The 26,865-nt window shown below is 47.7% G+C and overlaps 1 protein-coding gene across 1 annotated transcript in view; it reads right to left on the bottom strand.

The window, feature by feature from the left end:
- Position 1: 1 nt before the first annotated feature.
- stxbp5l (syntaxin binding protein 5L) overlaps positions 2 to 26,865 on the bottom strand; it is an 83,627-nt gene continuing 56,763 nt past the window's right edge. Inside the window, exons 15-29 of the mRNA XM_062456206.1 lie at positions 26,501 to 26,667; positions 26,183 to 26,308; positions 25,366 to 25,517; positions 23,571 to 23,639; positions 22,048 to 22,113; positions 17,598 to 17,702; positions 14,740 to 14,793; positions 11,974 to 12,153; positions 7,898 to 7,996; positions 6,140 to 6,379; positions 5,563 to 5,926; positions 4,898 to 5,063; positions 3,880 to 3,991; positions 3,438 to 3,658; positions 2 to 2,796 (exon numbers count right to left, since the gene is read on the bottom strand). Of these exons, the coding sequence (XP_062312190.1) occupies positions 2,755 to 2,796; positions 3,438 to 3,658; positions 3,880 to 3,991; positions 4,898 to 5,063; positions 5,563 to 5,926; positions 6,140 to 6,379; positions 7,898 to 7,996; positions 11,974 to 12,153; positions 14,740 to 14,793; positions 17,598 to 17,702; positions 22,048 to 22,113; positions 23,571 to 23,639; positions 25,366 to 25,517; positions 26,183 to 26,308; positions 26,501 to 26,667 (2,163 nt within the window). The 3' untranslated portion in view covers positions 2 to 2,754. The remainder of the gene's footprint in view (positions 2,797 to 3,437; positions 3,659 to 3,879; positions 3,992 to 4,897; positions 5,064 to 5,562; positions 5,927 to 6,139; positions 6,380 to 7,897; positions 7,997 to 11,973; positions 12,154 to 14,739; positions 14,794 to 17,597; positions 17,703 to 22,047; positions 22,114 to 23,570; positions 23,640 to 25,365; positions 25,518 to 26,182; positions 26,309 to 26,500; positions 26,668 to 26,865) is intronic.

The raw sequence follows: 26,865 nt of genomic DNA, 5'->3' as shown, positions 1-26,865 counted from the left end.
CTAGTGTGTACATCAATCAATGTTTATTTCAATTTGATTTGCATCAACATATTTTTCATGTATTTTTTTCCAGTAATCTCTATTACACTACTATAATATCAATAAGAACAAAAAGTGGTAGAATCCATTTAAACAAGACAAACTTTGCTGACGTCTTTGAGAAAACCAGAGAAATGTCTTGGTCAGAAAACTAGAGAACTACAGAGCCTTAGTGACTTAGACTGAGCTGGAACACCAGAGTACCATCATCAAACATGAACCACGTTTACAGAGAATAATACCCTAACACTGTTTTTGTGTCTTTTTAGTAATTTTTTTGTGTGTGTGTGTGTTTGTCTTCACTCCCAGGGTCGAACTGTACAGTTGATATAAAAACCAAACACATATAAACAGAACACCCTGTCAGTAATCAGATTTTTTTTTCTTCTCTGCCATTAAAGTTAACTCCACTGATATCAACACAGATCTCATGGACAGTACGTGTAGAGAAATAGATTTTCTTTCTTCGGCACAACCACATTCACTCATGAACAATTGACAATTCAATTGACGTATCTGCCAGGAAAGCCAATTGAGTATGCTTCAAGTTTTAAACCCATCCTGAACTGTGTGAATGTACAGGGTTTCCAGACAAGCTGACCTTGTCCTTCAGACATTTCACACAAGCCTGAGAGGGAGCAAGGTGAAATGATAGCAATACAAGTGAACTTGTTTCTGTGTTTGTGTAGCCTACCTTATAAGAGAGGGTAAGAACCATTTTTGGTCTAGTATCCACTCAGGTGACATGTCAAAAAAATAAAATTAGAAATTAAAATTTGATATGGTGAATGAGGCTGTCAGGGTCCAAACAAATCTTCTGAAATTTGTCAAACTGTAGAGAAAATAATATTCTCAGTGTATGCATCTTTTTCTCATTTATCACAGGGGGTTTCCAGTGTTGCCCATGTACACTCATTGACTTGTACAACACATACAATTACATGTACCATAGAACATTTTTGTACATATAGTAGCATTTAAAGAGAAAAGGCGACGTCTATCAAACAGGGGCAAGGACCGAGAATGTAACAGTAACATGGGGGGGAATCAATACAGAAAGAATGAATACAATATCTGCTTAAATCATTATATTCCAAAGGCAATTACAAGGTGTGTTTCATCCATACCCTCATCTTAGTATCGTCGCCAGGGTCGTTGGTGTAAATGGACCAGGCGACTAATCCCCCATGTTCCTAGTCCTGTGAGCGTGTTATACATCTAGAATCATGAAGCATAGTTCAACATCGTAGTGTAAAAGAGGGACGGGCTCTGCATACCAAAATGTAAACAAGGGGACCCACCACCCACAAGGACATTTAAATGGCACACTCTACAGAGGACTTCGTTCGTGTTGAATTGCTTTGGCAGAGAAAGAAGAGTTTGTCTTTTACGGCGGTTTGTGTGACACATGACAATGACTCACCAACCTCAGAGAAATGACAAAGGCAGCAGAATATTTCAACAAAGAACAAAACAACAGAAAATAAAAAGTTAGAAACGTCACTATTTCTCAAAAGGAACCCAAGTCAGGTGACATTGACAGACGGCCAATCAATGGGCAGATCCGGAGGGTTCGGCTCAACTACTGTCCTCTACAGGAAACAGACTGCATCATGACTATCACGTTAGCGCTTGGCTAGTTTACAGGAAGGGGGTTCACCCATCTTGATTTTATGGCACGTGAATTATTACATAATGCTTATAAATATAAACACACTCAATCCAGACCTCACAGACAAGCATTGACCACCACAATTCATTATCATACCCTCTCAGACATTTAGCAATCTAACCTCTGTGTTCCTATATTTTTCACAGGGGAGTGAAATGTACCTTTTTCTATAATGTCAGATATAGTAAGTAGCAGCAGCCAAGAAAATGAAATTAGTGCTTATATGTGGATAGTGCATTTGCTCAAAGTGTTAATTTGTGTTTTCACTGCCCCCATTTCATGAAGAGTGTGGAGGTGACAAGGAGACATTTGGAGTATAGATGTTTAGCATAGAATAAGGTGTAGCATAAGGTCTAAGTAAAGAAATTGGACTAGTATCGGCAATGTAATTGTAATAAGTATTAATTGATACAGAAATGATTTGTGTTTAGTTAAAAAAATCAAAGAAAAAATAAGGCAAAAAAATAAATAAAATTTGGCTTCATAGCAATGCAGGTATACATTTCCCTTTTTATATATATTTTCTCAATATTTCAAAAAATATAACGTTTTTCATAGTTTCTGTTTGTTGGCTTATATTATTAAATAAAAGTTTGTATTTAGTATTTCCCTCTGTTAAAGTAGCATGCTGCTTTTTAATATGGCAGTTGTAGTTATTTTTTGTAGTCATCCATTGTGTTTCATGCAGTCTTGTTGATGTCTTAACTTTAGAATATCTACACAGCAAGGTCAAGTAAACCCACACCCCCACACACACACACAGATGGACTGTTCCACACGGGTGGACTGTTCCATCCTCTGGGTCCCCCCATCTTGGTCTGTGTCCATCTCACTGCAGTCTACACCAGCGACCAGCCTTTATCCAATACCACCACTAATGTGACAATGCTGTACAGACAGCCCACAGAGAGGCCTGTGTACACAAAGTCACTCTTTCCTCTCTGTCTCATCTCGCTCTCTCCCTCATCGGTAGAGTGAAGTCCGTGTCGAAGCATAGCTCCACCACCAGGTCAAAGGGCAGACTTCCAACCATTGGTCTGCCATTAAAACTGGTACCATTTCTTGTCCTTGCACTTCAGCATCACCTGCGGGGGACAAACACAAAGGACGGAATGGACAGTCATGGTGAGAGAACTCACCAGACAATGTGTTTCCACGCTGTGCTATCCCCTCTCCACTCCCATCAACCTCAATCCCCTCGACCAAGCTCATGACCGTACCAACCGCATTCACCTAAACATAAGCTCTGTTTTCCCATCCCATATTACAAGTGAATGTAACCCCCCCCCCCCGTTAACCTACCCCAAACACCCCTGCCCCCCCCTGTCAGCCTACCCCAAACACCCCTCCCCCCTGCCCCCCCCTGCCCCCCCCTGTCAGCCTACCCCAAACACCCCTCCCCCCTGCCCCCCCCTGTCAGCCTACCCCAAACACCCCTCCCCCCTGCCCCCCCCTGTCAGCCTACCCCAAACACCCCTCCCCCCTGCCCCCCCCTGTCAGCCTACCCCAAACACCCCTCCCCCCTGCCCCCCCCTGTCAGCCTACCCCAAACACCCCTCCCCCCTGCCCCCCCCTGTCAGCCTACCCCAAACACCCCTCCCCCCTGCCCCCCCCTGTCAGCCTACCCCAAACACCCCTCCCCCCACCCCCTGTACACCCTGTCAGCCTACCCCAAACACCCCCTCCCTCTCTCCCCCCCCCCCCTCCCCCCCCGCCCCAGCTCTACCTCGTGAGCGTGTTTGGAGAAGGTGTCTGCGCTGGTCATCATGAGGGCGGTGCGTTCCTCCAGCTCTCCCAGGCGCTCGCCCCTCTGGTCCAGGGCAATGCGGGCCCGGGCCAGGTCTCCCACCACCCCGCCCGCCGCTGCCTTCATGCCCTCCATGCCAGCCGGGCCTGGGATGTGCTGTGCCAGGCTCCGGGAGGCCTTACCCGCCGCCGCCTCGCCGACTGCACAAAGCAAAGGGACCAAAGAGAAGTACATCAACATACATTTCACTCATGGATTTCTTCTGCGAGTTTGTTCTCGTACATTTTTTAGAAAGGGGGTTAAGAGAGAAATGTGTCGATGCTTTAGGAAAATATTGTTTTTCCCCCCTCCACGCTACGATTCTTTCTCTCTCACGTATACTAACGAACACACAACCACACTCACACACAGGTTTACGTACACAGTTCCTCTCGGTCAAAGTTCTGGGCGTTTCCACCGAAGAAGCCCTTGAGGAACCCTCTGTTCTGGGCCTCCGGTGTCTCTATGGGCGTGAACAGCTCCCCCAACATCTCCTGGATCCACCAATCACACACAGACCCATTCAAACACACCAATCACACACAGACCCATTCAAACACACCAATCACACACAGACCCATTCAAACACACCAATCACACACAGACCCATTCAAACACACCAATCAAACACAGTCAGAACATTCAGGAGTGAAACAAACATCATACTGAATTTATATCAGAGAAAGTTGTACAGAAAACATATTTATATTACATTAGACAGTATATAAATGTATACTGTATATACCAATATATACAAAGACCAAACGTTTCTTAACCAGCAGGTGGCAGTATTGTAACATCCCATTTCCTGTTTAGTGTCAGGCTACCAGCTCTGCCAATGCCTGTTCTTATTAGGGAATGAATTCTGTGATGGCACATCACACTCGTGCGCGCAATACGCACACACACACACACACACACGCACACACAAACACCAACCCCATGGAGTCAGCGCTGTGAAGCTCAAACCACACATGACAAGCGTGACATTTCACTTCAATGGCCACTGTCACAACTGGGCTTTACCAAAGGTATCAATTACGACACCGGTATATTTACTCCCCGACGGCTCGGAGCGATCTCAGAGAGCCGAAGAAGCAGGATGCTACGTGCTTTCATGGCTACAGAGTGATGAGATTACCGACCACAGCAACACACACACAAACATCACAGACACACACACAGACATCACAGACAGATGCACACATGTGCACACATGCTCTTTCACTCAAACGTACCAGATGTGGGTTCACTATATCACAGACGCTCAAGAAGACAGACGTGCCCGCACACACACTGTGCACACTTCCCCCTCCACCCCTGTCACAAACACACACACACACACACACACACACGCACACACACACACACACACACACACACAGTCACACACAGCTGACCTGCAGGTTGTCACACATCTCCTGGCTGTAGGTGATGCGCTGCAGCTCAGTAGGGGAGCTGAGGTAAAGGGCCTGGCCGCTGTTGGTGAAGTAGAAGGTGCGAGCGATGCGCATGTCTGTCAGGGGCAGGTAGTTCACGTCCATCAGAGGTCTGAGACTGGGCAAGCTGCAGCCGGAGACAGGAAAACAACACTGCCGTTCACAAAGAGGAGCAAAGCTTCATCCCCAACACTGAGAGATTATTTAAAAAGCAGTAGGTGAACACAGAGTCGCAGTCACAACAACGACAGCAACTAATTCAACTAAAATACAATTCGAGGCATATTGTTGCACTAGTTTGAGTTATTTGCCCGGAGCTGACAGCTGGACATCAGGAGACTGCAAGGTGGGCCAGCGAGAGGGATTAACCGTGGATTAGACTGTCAGAACCGACCATGCAAGGCATCATCCGCACAGCTAACGTTGTGTGAAACAGACCTCAGATCGACCTTCCTTCAAACCCCTTCACAGTGTATAAATCCACCACGTTGCAGCATTTGATTCACCCCGGAGCGTGCACGTTTGGGACTGCTCTATCGCACAAGGCAAAGCCGAATCAAGTACACCTCAAGTTGCCCCTAGGATCTAACGCAGGTGGCCCAGTTTGCTCTGAGGTGTTTCAGTACCTGAGGATCATGACGTGACCGTTGGCGCAGAAGCAAGCCAGGCCGACGCTGTTACACACCGTCACCACGTCGGCCCGCAGTACAAAGGAGGACTCTGTGATGTTGTGCACGAACAGGCAGGCCTGGGAGGGCATGAGGAACACCTTGGCCTGCTTCTCGGAGCACACCACGGTCAGGTGTCCGTCCGCACACGCGTCCTGGGAGGACGAGGGCGAGAAGTTGACCAGCCTGCGTCTCCGGGGCCGCTCTGGGTCCTCGGGAATGTTGGGGTCCCGCCACACCTCGTAGGGACTCTGGATCAGAGCGCCCCCACAGTCCAGGAAGGCAAAGCGCAGGATGGAGCCCTTCAGCATGAGGACTGAGCCTATTTGATGGAGACAAGGAGAGTAAGGACATATCTCTTTTTGGATGACTAAATGTAATGTTACAATGTTACATCCCCAAATTCCTAAGCAAATACCAAACCAGTGTTAGAAAAGAGATCTAAAGAAAGATTTGTGAATGACCCAGAGATGACCCCCACTACAACCCCCCATCCCTGGTCCCCTCCTCTCCCTCAGGGTGGGGCGGGCCTCACCGCTAGGGCCGATGGTGACGGGCTCCTCCAGCCTCTCCTCCTCCTCGGTGGGTATGGACATGGGGATGAGCAGCACCACCCCCAGGCTGGTGCCCACCCACAGGCACGGCGTGGGCAAGGCGTCGCCCTTGCGCCCGTACGACTCTCCAAACTGCAGCGTGCTGACGGCCTCCTTGGTGTCGCGGTCGATGCTTGACACGCTGGAGCTGCGCGAGCGACTGAAGGAGTTCTCGCGGCTTTCTGAGAGAGGGGGGGGGGGGTGGGCGAGGAGACGGGAGAGGAAGAGGAGAGGAAGAGAGAGGGGTGGGCGAGGACACGGGAGAGGAAGAGAGAGGGGCGGGCGAGGACACGGGAGAGGAAGAGAGAGTGGTGGGCGAGCGAGCACATGAGAGAGGAAGAGAGGGGGGTGGAGAGAGAGGGGTGGAGAGGGAGACTCGGAATAAAGACAAAGAAGAACAAAAGAAAGTAAGTAAACGGATGGACAGAGAGAGAGATGTAGAGAGAGGTAGAGAGACATAGAGGGACAGAAAGGTAGAGAGAGGTAGAAAGAAACAAGGAGGGTTTGGAGATGAGGTAGATCGAGAAAATGGGGAATGAGAAGAGATGTGTGAGGAGAGGAGAGGAGATAGACAGAGAGACGGCAAAGAGGATGAGCAGAGCGAAAAGAGAACAAACGAACAGAGGGAGGGAAGAAGAGACAAGGAAAGTAAGTAAGACCGTGGGGGAAAAAAGACAGAGAGAGATGACACAGTATGACATGGCCTGTACATAGAAACAGGAGAACAGGAGCCAAAAGGAGCTGGACAGAGAAGCAGAGCGATCATGACACTGTGACAGACAGAAGGGGAGCCAGAGACGAATCACACCATTTTCACACTCTCGAAAATGAAGTCACAGCTGTAGCTCGGTTACAGTTGAATCCATCGAGACAAAACACAGGAATGACTCATCCATTTGTGGGCCAACGGCAGAGAGCACGCACGACATGTAGGGGAAACATTTTGTTGGTTGTAATTTGTCCAACTTCCTGTTTGAGGCTTTAACACTCCCTGCTCGCCTCCGAACACACACTCTTTCTTGCACTCTCTGACACACACTTGTAACACTTGTAAACACACACACACGCAGTCACACCAACTACACATTTTTGCTGACCCCTTCGATTGCTAGTCGTTCAAGATTCTCCATTATATATTTATAGATTTAGCCTCCATCAAAAAAAGCATTTCTGTATTTCCCGAGAATGATTCATGTACATCTCAATTATTTAGATCCGGGCTATGGGTTGCCTGCAAAGGCTTTGAGAAACAGCAGCTTTCACAATTTAACAACAGTCCCGTATTGGTACATGGTCCATGGTTTACTGTTAATTGTATGTGAAGTAGACATGGAGAACAATTCTATAAATAATTCACAGATAACACACCAACCCCTTAGTTTGATATAGTTTCACCTTATCATGAGTGGGGAAACAAGATCAACTGAACATATAGCACATAACAGGTATCTGTTGTGAGCATGCAAACATTCTATCGAGAAAACTACACACACACACACACACACACACAAATACAGCTACCTGAGACACACACACGTCTGGGCAGACAGCCACAGAGAGCGAGACAGTGATTAGCCTGTGGCCTCCGGGACAGCAAGCGAGTGTCTCTGAACATCTTTGGACAGGACAGAGACAGGGACCACAGGACGCACGGAGCTGGACAGTGGGACGCCATTTGTCTGCGGTGTGCGCCCCCTTACCTCTCTCGCTCCAACAGTAGGACGGGGTGTGGTGCTCGTCGTGGGAGTACATACTGACTCCGTGTAACTGCTGAAGCATTGCCCTCCTGGATGCATAACCTAGTCAACCCCAGCCCCATACCACCACAACCAGCCAACCAGCCAGGCAGGCAGGCAGGCGGTCCACAGACAAGACAAGACAGACAGAGGCCAGGGCCAGAGAAAGACAGATCGACAGAGAGGGAAAGAAAAGAGACAACTGAGCCAGGAGGAAGCATCATTAGAACGAAGAGAGAAAGTAAGAGAGAAAGACAGAGATAGACAACTTATTCTCCAACTGAAACTCAACACATGATTGTTGGCTCCCCCCCACATCCACCACCAACCACCCCACTCTGGTATAGGCCCAGGCAGCTGGACACTCTGCGTAGCTTGGATCGTACGAGACAAGTTCCACACGTGTCCCGAGCTCGATCGATACGTTGATAAGCTGTAATGTATCCCTGGGCTGTTGCAAAGGCTGTGGGAGTATTCAGCGCCGAGAGGAACACTTAATGGCTTTTGTCGTCAGGTCTGCGAAACTGGCGAGAGTGGCAGCTCATTTTTGCCCGTGTGTCGCTGGGGTGTGTTTGAGCACGACGGAGCCTGCGGGGAACGGCTAATGAAAGTCACGCACACTGGCACTCTGACAGGACACGTGCTCCCCTAGAGGACTGAGCAGGGGCGTAGGGACAGAGAAGGGAGGGAATGGGAGAGAAGGCTATGTTTTAGTGACAGACAAGCACACACACACACACACACACAGTGGATAGACAAGGACAGACGCCTTTGGAAATGTGTGTTCCTGGCTCACGGATATCTGTCAAGGTGAAAATAAGTGGTAGGTATAGGCTGATTGTAGCCAGCACTTAATTTCAATCAAATTTCAACAAATATCTAGCTGTAATTTCCACATATGATACTGTATGTCTTTTACCCAGTACACTAGTGCTGCAGTCACAAATCTTTGAATCCGCAAACTCCAACATGTATCCAACCGGTGAATGGATATGACCCGTACTGGCTGATCAGGCTGAGTCTTAATCATCCTCCACTTGTGTTGTGGGGATGTAATGTTTCATAACAGCGTGCAGGACTTCCTAGCAGGCGTGGCGATGTTGTTTACGTCGTGCGAGTCCTCTGGCCTTTCTCTCCTCCACCGTCGAGCCCGGCGTGTGGGCCTCGTTAGCGTGTCTCCATGCCTCGCACCGCTTGTTGACCTTTAATTGTTCCAGTGACCCTGCTGGTGCATCGCCGTGGTAACCCGGCTCTGGCAGCCAACCAGAGGGGTGAAGGGTGGGCCTGTGTGACATGGGAAGCGCATTATAAACGGAGGTCTGCAGAGAAAAACGAACAGGAGGACGCTGTGTTTTCTTGACGGTTTGGAAACAGCGGAGACCAGCCGTTGACTTTTGCAGTCATGCCACCCTTCTTCTAACATATCCTAACATACGGTATAAAGATCTCTAAACGATGGAATCTGAGATGTTTTTGAAGGCCTGGGATGTGTAACGTTCCTTTTCTGCTCTTCCTACAAAAGGCCGCACAGCTCTTGCTCTCTCCAAAGGGCCTTCTTAGCATTCTAGATCAGGAGAAATGGCACATAGCCAAGTCATTCTCAATTTCAAAAGGGAGTCAGGTGGCTGAACGGTTAGGGAATCGGGCTAGTAATCAGAAAGTGGCCAGTTCGATTCCCGGCTGTGCCAAATGATGTTGTGTCCTTGGGCAAGGCACTTCACCCTACTTGCCTCTGGGGGAATGTCCCTGTACTTACTGTAAGTCACTCTGGATAAGAGCGTCTGCTAAATGACTAAATGTAAATTTGGCCTTGACTGTGGCCAACATCCAGAATGAAACATCCAGAGCATGTTGATGGGGAACACAGCATAACTACCTCCTATTAATGTCTTCCCCCTAATGTTGTTTGTTACACTGTATGTTCACAATGATAGCGCTTGTCCAGAATGCCCCTATGCATGTTTAACCGTGTATCATATGTGTGTGTGTTCAGGTAAAACTTCCTAGCGTCGTCCTTGTTTTGCCCTTCAGTGATTCGCTTCGCCATCGTACTCCACTTGCCAACGAGAGATGCGATTGGACTGAGATTATCCACGGCGTGCAGCTATTAAGCAGGCTTACTGGAACAGAGGCTTGCCTGCCAACGTTCCCAACCTGCCTGGCTATCCGTCTGACGCCCTTGCAGTGCGACAGCCCCTCACATGAAGCGCCAGGTGGCCGACCGTGACATTTTGGAAACCGTCACTTGTCCTCTGTCACCTGTGGAGTTGTAAGCTCGTCCTGACTGCACCAGTGCTGCCTGGTAATCCTGTCGAGTCACGATCACCAGACCATCTAGGCCTAGTTTTGTTTCCGAAGGGCTTCTCAAAAAGTCTTTGCAGAGACTTGCAGCAACTCCCAGTCTGGTCGTTCTGAGCGAGCTATTTAACATGTAAAGCACTTCTAAACATTATGCTGTTGCGCTTGTATAATAACAGCAGTTGCTATACAACTGTAATTATGCGTATCAGCTAGTATGTACTTGGAGGTAATTGGGAAGACTACATCTGGATCTCTATCAGGCGTGTTCTGAAGCATGGCTCTGTAGGCTGAGGCTGTCCCACAAGCTTAAAGACGGCTGTGTCCTTCAACAAAGCTGTAAAACGGCGCTTCTCTCCGTGTTAAGGGTCTGTTATTGTGGCGTCGTGCGCACGTGAAACATTCATTTAGTTAAGCCGCTTCCTCGATTGCCCAGTCTGGACAAACACCCCAGAAAATTACATTTGCGAATCTAACATTTCCAGGATTAAGAGCACGGCTTGCTCCAGTGTTGCTCTCTCGAAGCGTTTTACCGTCATTATTGTCCATTTAGAGTAAATGGTTTGGCCCTGAGAGGTAAGCTATTACAGAGGGAAAGGAAAGACGGGTAAACTGTGCGACGAGGAGAAATGATGACAGGCTTTGTCTGATCGTGGGACACACATTTCGTCCAGGTAATTGGCGGGATGAAGGGAAAACAAGGAGTGGACTGCTTTGTCCGTCCGTCGCAGTAACGAGTGTGTTATTCCAGATAATGGGATGTTGAGGAACATCCTGACAGCGGCCATTTTCCCCTCGGCGTTTGAAGGGAGGCAAACGTTAAAACAAAACAAGCTGAAAGGAGTGACTCTTCGCTTGACATATTCTAGGAAGACAGATCTCATAGACATTCTATGCTTTGAAATTCAACATTTAAAAGACCTGTAGCGAGAAACCAATGCACATATCTCTCTGTAGGCAGTATGGTAAATACTCATGCTAGTAGTGTAAGGCATTCTAATGAAACAGAGGAGATAACAATAGGCACAGATTAAATATACATTTACATACTGTCCATACAATATATATTCACATACATACTGTTTAAAACTCCTATGGTGCTGAACATTGTGTATCACACATAGACACAGACTTACAGTATGCCACACAAACACCCACAGACACGTGGTGAATGGGTTGTACAGAGGACGGAGGAAATGTGTGTGTTGTGACAGGACTGACAGACATCGTGATGTTGGGGAAAGAGGTGAGGGTGTGACTGACAAACGAGGTCAGATGGATTATATGAGAGCTGACCTGTATAGGGAATGAAACGTGTTCTCTTCCAATCAACTTTGATCTGGATATGAAAGTAATAATTACTCAAACTTAAATATCCTTAGAGATAAATGTAAAGCAACAGCACGTGTTGCTGTTTTTCTTCATCAGCGATGTCTCTGCCCTCAAACACCCTTCATGAGCTGAGTAGGTTAACACTTGGTAAGAAACAGACAACACAACAATATCCCAACACTACCAGTACAAAAACCAAAAGACAAAAAAGAAATTAGGCAGTTTGACCGCATCAGAGACAATCAAGAGATAAAAAGGCACGATGGAATCATTTCAAACCCACACTGGAACAATCACTCTACTGCCCCAGGTCTGCATGCATCGGGGCCGGTAAGAAGGGGTAGAAGAAGAGGAGGAGAGGAGGAGGAGAGGAGGAGGAGGATAGGGGAGGGATGTAGACAAGCACACACCTTCCGTGTGGGAAACAGGCAAAGAGATCTCCATGCAAGCGGCGGACTGGGCCTTTCGGAAGGGCGGTCTTCCTGGCCCTCTCCGGGCCAGCCGAGAGCCCTCAGGACAGGCCGGGGCGCGCGGCTTCCCGGCTGAGCAGGGCTGGGACGTGGGGCTAGTGCAATGTCCATTGACATGATCTGCAACAATGGCAAAGCATTAGCAGAGAACTTAAGGAAAGAATAAAAAATTACAAAAGAAACGAAAAAAAGAGGAGAATGGTTAACGAAACAAAACTGTATTGGGACAAGGTTGGTGAAATTTTAAAAAACGAGGTTGAGAGAAAGAGGGGAGTGTGTGAATGAGGGTTAGAGAGATGGTGTGAGCTGGAGAGTGTGTGAGTGAGGGAGCGGGAGAGATCGGAAAGTTGGAGAGAATAGAGAAGCAAACAGTTGGAGCAACCTCATTCCATCCATGCCAAAACCAACGAAAGAAGAAATGAACAGATGATGGTAGCTGACTCAGTGGGTAGGATCAGGCATTAGAAAAAGGAGGTTTTCATCCCCACTTTGTGTCTTTCCCTCTAAGATGGTACCAGGTCTTTCCCTGTCTCTATTTCTTCCACTTTAGAGAACTGCCCAGGTTGCTAGCTCACCATTTTTTACCCGTTGTTATGAGCAGAATGTTTTTATGGCAAGTTGTAAAAACATAAAAGGAAATGAGATGTGGTATTTGTGTAAATGTGCATGTCTGTGTGTGAGTGTGTGTGTGCGCGCGAAGGGGTCTATCTTTCCATATCTCTGTCTTTATATCCTTAAGTAAAATGTTTTACTGTGCCAAGTGCTATATGCAAATGATGCAGAGAAAAACAAAATGGCTCCTGTTCTTGGTGCTCCTGTCTGCTCAGACAGCCAGACAAAGACCCTCAACACTGTCAGGAGAGCCGTAAAGCTCATTAGCAGCCCATGACAAGGGCGCAGGAACACTGTTCGTGGCAGTCAAGTAAACAAAACCTCAGCCTTTCCTTGAACCACTGTTCCCACGACAACGCAGCCGAACCTTCACCCGTCTCCCCTTGACGGAAACTGTAGTTTGTCTGGGAATTTTTACATTTACCAAACCGTACATCAACGAGGTTCTCTTTATCAGTGGCTACTGCCATTCGAAACGATTCCGTATCCCCAAATCCCGTGTTAAGCCAATCGATGCAGATGTGACTCCTCTTCAAAGTGAGGATGAAAAGCTCTGGGTGCCGCCCAGTCCGCATGCGTCTCTGGGGCAGGTTCCCAGCAGGCTGTCCGAGGGCAGGCTCAGGGCTCAGGGGCTCAGGGTGCGAGGAGGGCTGTGGCGGGCTGCCAGACACCAAGCCCTGCTATTGTGAATCGGTTTCAGAAATGTAGGGAGTCGGTAGCTTGCCCTGTTTCAGCCTGCAGGAAGCTGTTCCACCGCAGGAAAATTACCCTGTACCCCCCCCCCCCCCCCCCCTCACAGACACACACCTGATCACACAGACAAACACGCATCACTCTCTCTCTATGTCTCTCTCTCTCTCTCTCCGTGTCTCTCTCTATGTCTCTCTCTCCGTCTCTCTCCGTCTCTCTCCCTCCGTCTCTCTCTCTGTCTCTCTCTCCGTCTCTCTCTCCGTCTCTCTCTCCGTCTCTCTCTCTCTCTCTCTCTCTCTCTCTAGTATAATCAGCAAAGAACAGTCCCACTCTGTACAGACAAGCAGATGTACTGCGTTCTATTTTAATGACTAACAGCTGCTAGTATCATATTCAGCTTAATTACATTACTTTTAATATTATTTTAAGTGGGCCTGTGACCAAGCAAAGGATATGCATTTTCTCCTGGTAGTACGTCCTATGGTTCTCCTGTGTCTTGATGTAACTTAATGATTGAGAAATTATATATGGGGGGGGGGGGGGGGGGGGTAGACTTAAATTACCAACGCTTTTTAGTCATCAGTACACTATGAATGCCCCATACAGGAACATCCCTGACAGTTTGTTTTTATCCTACATGTATTTGATCCTACTCTTCTGATGGTTGTCTCGTCCACTTATATTTCAATAATGCCTCAGCCCCACTGATCACATGTTATATACCTGTTAAGGAAAGTGGTTATTGAGTCACAAAAGTTACATTTGTTAGGTTGTTAGGAGTGGTGTATGTGTGACACAGCTGAAGCATGGCAGTTAGGACACCTGTGATTTAGTGGCGTGTAGAAGTTATAGAGATGTTCTGGGAAGTGTTCAGTCAATGGTCCAGTCAGAATGGAGTAAGATCGATTGAGGAAAAGAGATGGTCCAATTACAATGAAGCGAGGCTGTTAGGAGGTATAGAATGGTCCAGTTACAATACAGCAAGGCTGTCTGGAGATAGAGCATGGTCCAATCACAATGGAGTAAGGCTGTGACAGAAGATGATCCAATCGCGATAGAGCAAGTTTAGAGAGAAACCTCCACCAGATATGGACATGAGCTACAGTACAATTCACCTTTGGAAACACTTGCAAAATGTACGATAAACAAATGCGAAAGATTAAAACGAAATACGTATAGAAAGATCAAGAAGGACAAACACGACAGACCAACAGTCTTATGATCTGGTCAAGAGCAGGAAGTGAATGATAGGAAAATACTTTGATTGAGTGAAGAAAACTATTTTGATTGAGGACAGGATATTAAAGAGATTTAGAAGTAGTGTCTGAAGATAACAGGACAAAAGTGGAAAGTAAATGAATCAATTGAACAGAAGTGAATACTGCTGGCTTCCGCCTACCGTACCAAGATCAGTCTTAAGATCTGTTGGCAGGCTTAACTTTCTGCCGGATCCCTTAACTGAAACAAAAGAAATAGGAAAGAAAGGAGCAGTTAATCTTCTCAAAGCAAAAAAAATAAAAGAAAAAAAAGAAATCTAAATTTAAAACTCAAAAGATGCAGAACCGAAAAACAAACCAACAAAACCGAAACGAAGAAAATTGAAATCAACATAACCAAGAACGTGCAGAAGGTGTGCAGTTGCACATGGCAGGCAGATGCAATTTTTTCCATTTCCAAAATACCGTACTGAACATGCTCTATGATGTTCCCAGGCCAGCGCTCCTGCTATTTCACTGGGATCAGGGAACCAATTACGTATATATTTGGAAAAGGTCTATGCAGGCCTATGTAGTCCTGGGTCTGTTGCACAAGCTCTCAAACTTGTCTTTCGACCATCTTTTGAGGTCATAAGCGACTACTCTAAGTCTTTTGGCTGTGGATTGTGTTCGTTTGTTTCGACTGAATTGACAGCTGGTTATAGGGGATTCACTGAAGCCTGGGGTTCAAACGTAGGAAACAAAAACTAACACCATGAGCGATACAAAGACCACAATCACACACGGAGTAAATAAAGAAAAAGTTCAACATTTTGCAAGCATTTTGCAGTAGCTACAGAACTGCAAAGGTACATGTTGAGATTGATGGGCAGTTCTCCCCCCCCTAGTAGCCCCCTCATCCCCCCCACAGATTCAAATGACACACCATGAAGACACTGGCCGTGTCGGGGACTAAAGGATGGTCCGGGTGTATGGACGATGAACCATTAGAACCATTAGAACCATGATGCATCATAAAGCCTCTGTGACACGTGTTCCTGGTGACGGTGTGTAAAAAGCTCTTCTCTTAGTTACAGTGGTTACTGGAGAGCGGATTCAACATGCTACATGTTCATTATGAAATCACAGGCATTTTAGACCTCAAAATTGCCCGAATTGTCTGTTTTGGTGATAACACCTCAGAGGATAAAAGTTTAAGATGTAATTCAGTCATGACGTATTTGCTCACTGTTGTCAGACACGGTCGTATAAAAGTATAATTGCAGTGGGAGTCGTTTGGGGGTGATTTACTTTGCTGGTAACACAGAAATCGAACTGGATTTTGATTTGAATGAAATGTTCTCCCGTTAAGCGTGTTATAGTAGCGGCAGTGCCGAAATAGCATTCCAAGATCAATAAAGTGTGCCTTCCAGTTCCTCAGGTAAAGCCTATCAGATTAGGATTGTTAATTAGATTACATTTACTCATTTAGCAGACACTTTTATCCAGAGTGACTTACAGTAAGTACAGGGACATTCCCCCTGTGGCAAGTAGGGTGAAGTGCCTTGCCCAAGGACACAACGTCATTTGGCACAGCTGGGAATCGAACCGGTAACCTTCAGATTACTAGCCCGAGTGTGTGTGTGTGTGTGTGTGTTATAATCAACAATGTCCTGATGCTGGAGCCAACATGCAATGAAAATTGTGTAACAATGGAGGGACAAAACTAAAAGATTATAGTGTTCCAGTAGTGTTGTTATTAAATGTTGTCTGGTGCACTTTCTAAATCATTTTCTTTGTGAGCCTGTGCCATTTTACAAAATCCACGTGGGGATACCTATGCTGGATGAAACATGTTTGAATAGTTTGGAGTTTTTTCAACAACAATGCCTTTTGAACTAATAACAGGATTTGCATTTGAGGGAGCTAATTGTGTTTTTCATTAACCTGTAGCAATGGGGAAATGCCATTTGTAACTCAGTACTATCAGTAATATGAATATTAATAGAAAATAGTATCGTTAAGCCTGTTGATGTACCTCTAAATGTCAGGTTACGGTCAATGGGAAACAAATTTTACATTTTAATATATTCTTTTTTAACCTTCTCAACAGAGGTTTAGTGTACAGTGTACACAATCATGAGACGAATCTTCACAATGCATTCGATATGAGGAAAGTGGCCTATTTTGATCAGTACTACATATCTGAAGCTGTATTTCTGCAGCACAGTGCGACATCAGTTAGTCCGTGCAGTTAGAGACACTCACATCTGACAAACACTGGCATGTTAGACGGAGTCACAGTGGAGATGGGTTTTTGTAAATGAAGATCAGACAAAGGGTGTCCTGTGAGGACGAACAGGTGAGGCCTTTGAGGACCGACAGGTGAGGCCTGTGAGGACCAACAGGTGAGGCCTTTGAGGACGAACAGGTGAGGCCTGTGAGGACCAACAGGTGAGGCCTGTGAGGACCAACAGGTGAGGCCTGTGAGGACCGACAGGTGAGGCCTGTGAGGACCAACAGGTGAGGCCTGTGAGGACCAACAGGTGAAGCCTGTGAGGACCAACAGGTGAGGCCTGTGAGGACCAACAGGTGAGGCCTTTGAGGACCAACAGGTGAGGCCTGCAATGGAGGGCAATGAAGACACGTAGAGGAGATGGCGCATGGATGAGCTGCATGAGGATGTCGACCAGAGTGGAGCCGAAGGACCAGGGGGAGGGGGGCGGTCCCTCTCCCCTCACCCGCCCTCACAGCTGCCGATGGACGATGCAAGACCACAGACCACCACACTAAAGACACACACACACATCACCCCCTACAGCCGGGGCTGAGACTGTGATCGTCTATACACACATGGTAGGTGGGTCACGATGTCAAAGCTCGGGACAAACAGCCTTGGGGAAAACCCCCTACGAGTGCTAGCATGCAACGAATCGACCTCCCACCCCCCCTTCCCACCCTGCATCCAGCCCTCCCTCCCCCGTACGTCCTCCCCCCACAACCCCACTCCCCCAGGGGGTCTCTGATCAAGGCACCAGGGGGCCCGGCACGGCTCCCTCTTCTTACCATTGTCCAGCAAGTAAAACACTGGGCTGCAGTGACTGGCCCTCAGATTGGCCACAGCTTCGGGCAGGACACGGGGGTCATTGTGAAGGGAGGATGGGTAAGGAACTGGAACAGGAAATCCGACAGAACAAAAACAACAGGTTTGTCAGGAGGGAGAAACACACGACGAACAGAATTGAACAGGAGAAGTCACGGTTACAGTTGTCAGGGTTACAGTTGATTCTGAGGTGGATGTCGTACAACCATGCAACTACAACTACTACTGTACCGTTCACTGCTACGACGATGACAACAGCAGTTGGAAGGACATCAAAACTAAAACTACTTATAGACAACTACAACTACACACCAACAAAAAGCATTGTTTAAAATAGTATCATAATTGGTAGGACAGAAAGTTGTCTGAAAGACTAATCGCCATGATTCACATCACACATACTGTACTTTAGTTCTCGCTGAAAAAACTCTATAATGTTTCTGAAAGTCTCCCAGATGAGAATGTTTCTCTGAGCTTTCCGAGCAGGAAACATCTCGCTCTATTTCCCTGCTACAGCAGCCCTTCACAAGCTCATCATGCTTCATTCTACCTCCTCGCTGATGACAAAGCAGCGGCCAGACGACTCGTGGAAGCCGAAGAACGTCAGCAGGATCGAGTTTCATTCTGGTTCCTCGTTAAAAGCAGAAAAGCGCAGCGAGAGACCAGGCAGGTGAAATCAGCTCCACACTCTGACACCTCCACCAACCTCTCTTCCCTGAAGGCTGGCTTCTCCCCCTCTCTCCCTCTCCCCCTATCCCCCCCTCTCCCTCTATATATATATATATCCAGTCACAACCTTCTCTCTGCCACGGTTGCTCGTTAGCTCACCTCACCACCTGTCCGAGTCAACAGGACCCAAGTTTGTCTCTGCTCTGCTGTTAAAAACAACAACAAAAAACACAGAGCCAGACCAAACAAGACACTCCACAACACAAACAACGTCTGGAGGGAAGGAGGCCAGGCAGGAAGAACAACTTCAAAGACCAGCAGGACCAATTATATGGCGTAATGACAAAAATTACGGGCGGTGGGGGCGGTGGGGGGGGAGGGGGCGGTGGGGGGGTGGGGTCAGGGTGCCGGTGGCAGGCTGTGCTAAGGCAGGTTATGAAGAGAGAGAAGACACTCCTCCAGGACTGGGTTGTCCTTGGACAGACACAGCAGGGACGGCGTTGCAGGAGCAGGCAGAGGACGGGCAGGGACACTAGATTTGAAGAAGTTGGTGGATAACGAACGATGAGCGAGTGAGCGAGAGCGAGAGACTCGCTGGGAGTTTGCATCCTGTGGAGGTACAGTCTTTCATCTGTCCATCTCCTCTTGCCTCTACCTTTTTATATTCATCCTGCACTATATACATCCTTCCTCTAAATACTTCTGATTGGTGTCCCATTCCAACCTCAAATAATACATCTCCAAGTCACCATCCTATCTGATGCCCCCCCCCCCCCCCCCGTGTAAATCAGTCAGGGTGAGGACACCAGTGATCCCCGAGTTTTGCTCTTCAAACCACCAAGAGGCTTTCAACAAGCTTGTTGACAAATGGTAAGGTCAGATAAATGGTGTTGAGATCTTGACAGAGAACCATCTCGACACCCTATACAGACAGCCGAGGGATTTCTAGGGTCAAAAGCAGGGCGACTCCATCATGGTTCCTCTCGATCTCATCTACACAACAAAGAGGTCCCAGGGAAAGGCTCTGCATAAACACACTAACCCTGCTCTGCTACCAGCAGCCAGCGTCCTCATCCATAATGCAAACACTTACGGCAAATTGGTTTTCCAAAAGCATATACAGTATACGGTACATCTCCAAAACCGGCCGAAAATAAAAAAAACATCTTATGGACTCGTGAAATATTCACGTGGAATGGCACCGTCCTCGTGTACACAGTCTCCCAGACAAGAGGACAAGAAACAAAAACAAACAGGAAGATAGAAGTAGTCTGCCGACGCTGACGTCAGTGAGAACACACACGCCCTCATCGATCTCTGTCTCTAAGGAGAAACAGCTCATTCATTAGAACGGCCACGCTGTAGCAAACTCATCCTCCGCCCCTCCTAGCCTCTCTTCCTCTCTCACACCCTCTTTTACCCCAAAAACTTCCCCATCGGAACGAGGCGGAAAAAACAAAAACTTTCAAACGTTTTCATTCCGCTGACAGTTTGGAGAGATCAAGTGCATTTCTTGCCCCCTGAAACAAAAAAAGGTCCGTTAGGAGTCTGCTTGAGTGCTTGCAAATTCCACGTTCCTTCACTTCCTCCCTGGGCATCTCGTCTGTGCAAAGTAACCCCGTACAGACGCTTGTGTGCGGCTTCACAGGAGTACACATCAAACAACAGGACAGACTGAAGGATCAGGCAGGTCCCTGGAGAGACGAGACCACACGCACGCAAGCACTTACACATCCCGACACACGTCCACTCAGCGATGTCTGGATTTTGAGGCACACCAGCAGTGTTTTAGACCTCGTTTAGCACAATCAAGAATCCCAAAGCTGCTACGATTTACCCGGATCAACATGGCTTTAAACCTCATTAGACTTTGGTCTTGTTGTTGAGCAACATGAATGTCAAGAGCGCTTTTCCCTCCGCTGAGTTGGGACTCTAATGATCCCTGTCCATTAGCCCAGATACGGCAGTGTCCACTCAGTCTAGAGACACAGGGACGGCCTTCCCTCTGTCATTAAAGCAGAGCCGTACAGAACAGATGGAGCTGAAAGAACACAGCAGGTCGAACAGAATATCTGGCATTCTACGACACACACACACACACGCGCGCACACACACACACACACACCACGGTTGGACTTGTTGACCTTTTAGGTTTGAATATTCCTCCCAGTGTGTGTCAGGGACAAAGCAGCTCCCCTGGATACAAATCACTGCGGCTGAGGCTCTTTACAGTCTCTCTCCATCCACACCTCTCTCTCTCTGTCTGTTTCTCTGTCTCTCTCTCTCTCCTTTCTCTCCCCTCTCTCTCTCCTTCTGTCTCTTTATCACACTCTCTCTATCCCTCCTTTGTCTCTCTGTCCCCATTACTCTCACCCTTTAGACTCACTCCCTTCCGCCAATATACATTAACAAACACATTCCGAGCAGTATACATTCTGAACTCTTCTAGATTTATGTCATCTATGCAAATCTCTAAACGAATCCTGCAATTAAATCAGCAGCATGTTTAATTTAACGGTCTTTTTAAAATATTGAAAGATAGGCAAATTAACCCTAATCTCACATACTGACTTTCATTCTGGGAAGCTTGAACAAGGCATACCCACGGCTTTAACTTTATTACAGAAGCAAATCTAGACATTACACCAACAGCACCACAACACTTTTAGTTCATGGCCTCCAGGCTGGCTCTGCCGTTCCTAGAGGCCTCCCCACCCCCTACTTCTGCGGAGTATTAGGGAATATATCACAGCCGTAACCCTGGCAATTCCTCAACTCGGAGACACAGCTGGTTAGCTCCGAGCATGGGAGAGTGAGAACAGAGACAGGGAGTGAGAGGAACATGTTTTTTCCGACTGAATGTCTGACACGCACAGACACGCACACACTCTACACACTTGCGGTGTTACAACCAATTCTCTGATCCAAAATCAGTGTGTGGCGCATGGCCTGGAGCTCTGCCCTCATTGGCCGACTTGCTCAAACACATTCATCTGGTAGCCCTGGAGGCTACCCATCTCTTTCTCCCTCCCTCTCCCTCTCTCTCCCTCTCTCTCTCCCTCTCTCTCCCCTCTATTTAATTCTCTCTTGCTCTCATGCATGCTCTCTCATTTCCTTCTCTCCTCCCTCCCTCCCTCCCTCCCTCCCTCCCTCCCTCCCTCCCTCCCTCCCTCCCTCCCTCCCTTCCTCCCTCCCTCCCTCCCTCCCTCCCTCTCCCTCTCCCTCTCCCTCTCCCTCTCTCTCTCTCCGTTAATTAGTGTCTCAGATAATGGAAAACAGCTAAAACTTTGCCAAGATTCATTATCAAGGCTCTAAAATTCTCATAATCCGCAGTATCTGTTACTTTTACTGACTCCAGCCCTGATTGATAAACAGCCCCACAGTGATGTTGAAGACAGAGGGGGCATCGATTGTCTCATTTCTCATCCGAGATTAGGAATGTTTGCATCCGATGCTTGGCAGGTGACAAAAGATGAGTGTGACACCTGCATTTCGAATGACATATTTGCACTAGCAACATTCAGTTCAGGTTACAAGGCACTCCATTCACAGGTGCAGTGTCCATACCCCCATAGGGCCCTGTGCTGTTGAAGAAAAGCATCCAAACACAGTCAAACAGAGGTGACACTTCAAAGAGTTCAAGTGGGTTTGGAATGCGTGTGTGTTCAAGTAAGGGACACACACAGGTGTGTATGTGTGTGTGTGTGTATGTGTGTGTGTGTGTGAGAGCGAGTGCAGCCTTACCTGATGTGGGGGACCTGCTTCTCTCCATGTCCAGAGACACCTGGTTGTCGGACAGTTCCGTAAGGCCTGCAGCCCACAGCGAGGGAGAGAGGGGAGGTGGGACAGAGAGAGACACGTTACACGTGGATACGGTCATGGATAAGGTCATGGATACGGTCATGAGAGCTGTGGTCACACAGTAGGTCACGCACACATATGATGCCTGGCTGTGATTGTTTTTCGACCCTGAAACAACAGAGAGGATTCCTTTTTTGAATTTTTTATTTCTACTTTCATGAATGTCTAGCTGACATATTTGCAGTCGCTACTGATGACGTGGGAACAATTTAATCCTACGTGTTTGATAAATCGACTGCCGCCATTATCCGTCAGTGCCTCATGTTCCCTTCAATTATAACACTGAGGCGTTTAGAAATCCAGTCTGAGAGTTTAGGATTATCTTAGCACACCATCAGCATCAGTGGATATGAACACGACACATGATGAAACCTGCTCTGCCTGGAAGCACTGGGCTCATTTCTGATCTCTGATTGCGTACAGTGAGACTAAATGCCCATGTACAGCATTCCCTCGTCTACAGAAGCAAGCTTCAGTGCTCCCGGACTACGCATCGCTGTTGATGTCGTACTTGTGGCTAAATCTAAGCAGTGCAGGCCTCAATCAGACAAACACAATTGAGGAGGGTAGAAGGGCAAATAAGGTAAATACAGGTGAGGATTTTCGGACTTTATCGTTAAAATGACCATTTTGCTAATAAAAAAAAACAAAAAAACGTTGTAGAAGTAATACTTAAAAAATACCATACCTGTAAACGATATTGACTTGGGATACATTCCTCTGTTTCAAAATACACTTTTCATGCTGAGTATACCAGTATCACTAGGGAGCTCTTGTATTACAGACATCTTACACTTTGATGGACTACAATGAAACAAAAAGCCAAAGAAGTTTCAGTAGCATTAATTAATCCGGGAACCATATCTCGTACGGGAACTGTTCTATGGATCATTGAAACAGTAAGTAATACAAATGGAATACTCTGATCCCATCTCTAATTAAGAAGAACATTATGAAACCTTTGTACTCAGCTATGAAAAGTGAACATATTATTTTGCCATGGAACAGTGTGCCTAACAATCTATTGGAAATGTATTCACTGGACTTTCTGTGCTATGTTAATTAGTGTCTTGTATAGAAAACTCATGTGTGTCACCCAAATAGCATAGTATGTACTCCACTGACTACACAGGGTACGAAATCAGGGGGACACGTGGGCAGAAGGACTTACCGACGCGCTAGGACATGACTGGAACACAATTCACGTTCCACTGGTCTTCTAATAACTGAGTGTTTTCGGACGAGACTCTGAAAATGTCACTGCGTCATTCCTCTGTCTGTCATTTCCAGTGATCTTTCTAGTGAGTCTCAAAGTCCTCCTCCCCCTGTCCCCCTGTCCCCCTGGTCCCAGCGCGTCCCGTCCCCGATCCCCGATCCCCCCCGGCCTTCAGGAAGGCCTGACTTACTCTGGTAGGACGTACGGATCCTTTTCTTTGAATCTGAATAAAGGTTAGACAGGCCGCGCATGCAAAAGTCTGCCAGCAGGCCCCCATGCCCACAGCAGCAGCCACACAGTCACCAAAAGGGTGGAGGGGGAGAGGGTGGAGGGGGAGAGGGTGGAGGGGGAGAGGGTGGAGGGGAGGAGGAGGGAGAGAAAAGAACACAAAAGGCCCAGAGTGAAAAAAAGTGAGAGCAAGCAGCAATCCAGTTAGTATAAAGGGAGAAACAGACAGAGAAACCCAGGTTCCAAACTGACTTATTTATTAAAATAATCGCAGAAGGGCAGATTATCGTCGCATAGGAATTGAGAGTGACCCTAAAATGAATCCCACTGGAATACAAAATCCCTGTCTCGTAATAATTTAGCCTTAAAAAAAAGTCTAAATGAACATGGACAAAGTCGGCCTAACAACAGTCATTACCTCCCATGCCCTACAGCTGAAGCTGGGTTCCTTCATATATAAAAAATAATCTATCATATACAGCACACAAGTTAATGTACCTAAAAATCGAACCACGGGTGTAGAAATCATCAGTAACTGTGAGATGGAGGAACTGACAGAAACATTAATATGCAGGGCGGCAACAACATCTAAAAGGACGGTGTTCAGACCAGAGGAGGTGAGTCTCTCGGGGGGGGGGGGGGGGGCCAGGGCGGAGCAGGGGGGGAGCAGGGGGGGGAGAGATTCACATGTTTAGGGTTCTTCTCAGGGCTGATTTGACGGAAGCTACCCAGTGAGACTCGACAAAAGAGCCGTTTTAGAAGCTCGCTCCGTTCCGTAAAGGGGCTTACGCAACCGGCGCATGAAGAGAGAATTCAAAGCCCTCAAAGGCACTCGCCCTCCCACCTGAACCCTGCCATAACAAAGTACTGAATAGCGCTACGGCTTCTTCAGGTAGGCTTGTGGGAGTTAGCTACACAAGATTTAAAAACGCTCTATTTTCGATAGAAGCGGGGGTTTTAAACCCTGACATCAAATAAAGTATCTGGTGTACCAAAATGACAGGAAAGGTTATTTCAGAGTAAATACAAAAATATGTTGATTTTGGTTCATATTCTTGTGTTCCTGTCCTCAGTTCAGGGACAGTTATGCGATGGAGGTTAATAGTGTGTGTGTGTGTGTGTGTGTGTGTATGCTTGACGATTGGGTGGCTTTGCCTGTGAGCGTCCACACCCAAACAGGGATTGAGTGAGCAGAGCTTAAGGGGGGCTAGGATTGACGTAGTCACAGTTCTGTACCAGCACCAGTCCAGATTAGTAGGTGACGGGTGAGGGTCTGTGAGGGACACCACTGGGGCCCCTCGTTAAGAGCAGGACTCAAGCAGGACTGACAGAAAGAGAACAGAGAAATCAAATGACAACATGCACATAATGCCACCGTGAAATGCAGCCTGTCACATGCAACCTAGGTCACACTGTGATCCCTGGCATGTTGTTGTTGACGTGTGTGTGTGTGTGTGTGTGTGTGTGTGTGGGAGGGAGGGATGGATACTGAGAGGGGGGACTCTGAAAGAGGGGACAGGGAGGATCAAGGACAGCAGAGCTAATCTGTAGTCTGAATCATGAAGAAGAAAGACAAGGAGTTGTGAAGGTAGTGACAGAGCTCAGGGACAGGAAGTTAGACCTTGACAAAAGACAGAGAGAGAGAGACAGAGAGAAAGGGAGAGAGAATAAATGCAGAATGCCTATGTGTGAGCAGTTACATGTGTGTCCATGAATTTCTTTTGTGTGTGTACATCATTAACGTGTGTAGCTCCTACCTGAGGTGGACTGCCTGTTCTTGCGCGGGGAGCGTGTGAGCCGTTGGTAAGGGTCTGCACCTCCATACAGATCTACTGTGGACATGCAGAGCAGGATGGTCTTCTGGAGATAGTCCACCACCGCTAGGCCATTACAGTTCCCAATCGCTAGACTGGGGTCCAACACAGACGCACACACACAGGACATCCACAACAAAAGCCATTGGGCGTACACACAAGGACACACACATCAGGATACATGAAGACTCCTGGATAAACATACTATATTTTTCATGACCTATCTGATAGGGTTGGATTTCCACCTGCAAGTGCGTAACCTTCAGAAACACCCTGAAAAAGCCTTGGTCCGATTTTCGAAGTGCCAATCAAAGTAATTTCAGGAAATCGTGTGTGTGCTGTACAGTACGTTGGAGAGGCGAGATAAAAAAAACAGAGAGAGAGAGATAGACCGATAACTGTGAAACAAAAAGGATGACTTGCATAAAAACATGTCAGACGGTAACAGAGAAAAACACAAAAGTGAAGACAAAAGAGAGAGAGAGAGACAGAGAGAGAGGGAGGGAGAGAGAGAGACAGCAGACAGACAGATTGAGAAGAGAGAGAGAGACCGAGACAGGTTGAGAAGAGAGAAGGACAGACACAGCCAGACAGAGACAGGTCCAGCTGTACATGGAGAGGGGGGCGGAGCCAGACTCAGGAGAGGGGGACGAGCCAGACTCAGGAGAGGGGGACGAGCCAGACTCAGGAGAGGGGGACGAGCCAGACTCAGGAGAGGGGGACGAGCCAGACTCAGGAGAGGGGGACGAGCCAGACTCACAGGCTGTAGGCAGAGTTGATGTCCAGGCTGGTGATCTGCTGGGGAGGCTCTCCATCCACCCACAGCAGCTGCACCACCAGCTCAGCCTGGTATCCCGGGGGCATCCGCACAGGGCGACTCTTCACCCTGAGGGGGGGATGGGGGGGGGAGAGAGAGAGAGGTAGAGAGAAAGCGAGGTAGAGGAGAGAGAGAGATTGGGGGCAAGGTAAGGGGAGAGTGAGGTGAGGGAATCAGCAGAAGAAGATCAAGCGTTGCCGAGTGTTCGCCCGTGTCTACTGTGTATTTCAGTCCCTGCTCTGTGATGGGAGGCTGTCTTACTTGAGGAAGGGGGAGCTGTCCCTGGAGCCCTCCGGGGTGCGGGCCCCGGGGCTGACAGGCTGGTGCTGGGGCGAGTGGGAGCTGGGGTCCGAGAAGCAGGGGTGGTTCTCTGTCTCAGACGGAGAGATCACATCCTCCCCGTCACACTGCAGACGCACCTCTAACGACTGGGAGACGCAACACACACACACACACACGAGGCTGTTTGTTACAGGGAGGTCTCAACTGACACATGTGAGATATGCGTGGTGATAAAAGCACGGGGAAGGTCACCAGCTGGAGGGAAATGTCCCAGCTGATTATCTCACCTCAGTGAGATAATCTCCTCAATTGTCACTGAGTGTCTCCTCAGTGACAATTCTCCT

This window comes from Osmerus eperlanus, chromosome 3 (assembly GCF_963692335.1).
Source record: "Osmerus eperlanus chromosome 3, fOsmEpe2.1, whole genome shotgun sequence".
In the NCBI taxonomy this organism is placed as follows: domain Eukaryota; kingdom Metazoa; phylum Chordata; class Actinopteri; order Osmeriformes; family Osmeridae; genus Osmerus; species Osmerus eperlanus.
Note: the sequence above shows the minus strand (reverse complement) of the source record. Positions and strands in the feature narration are given on the sequence as shown.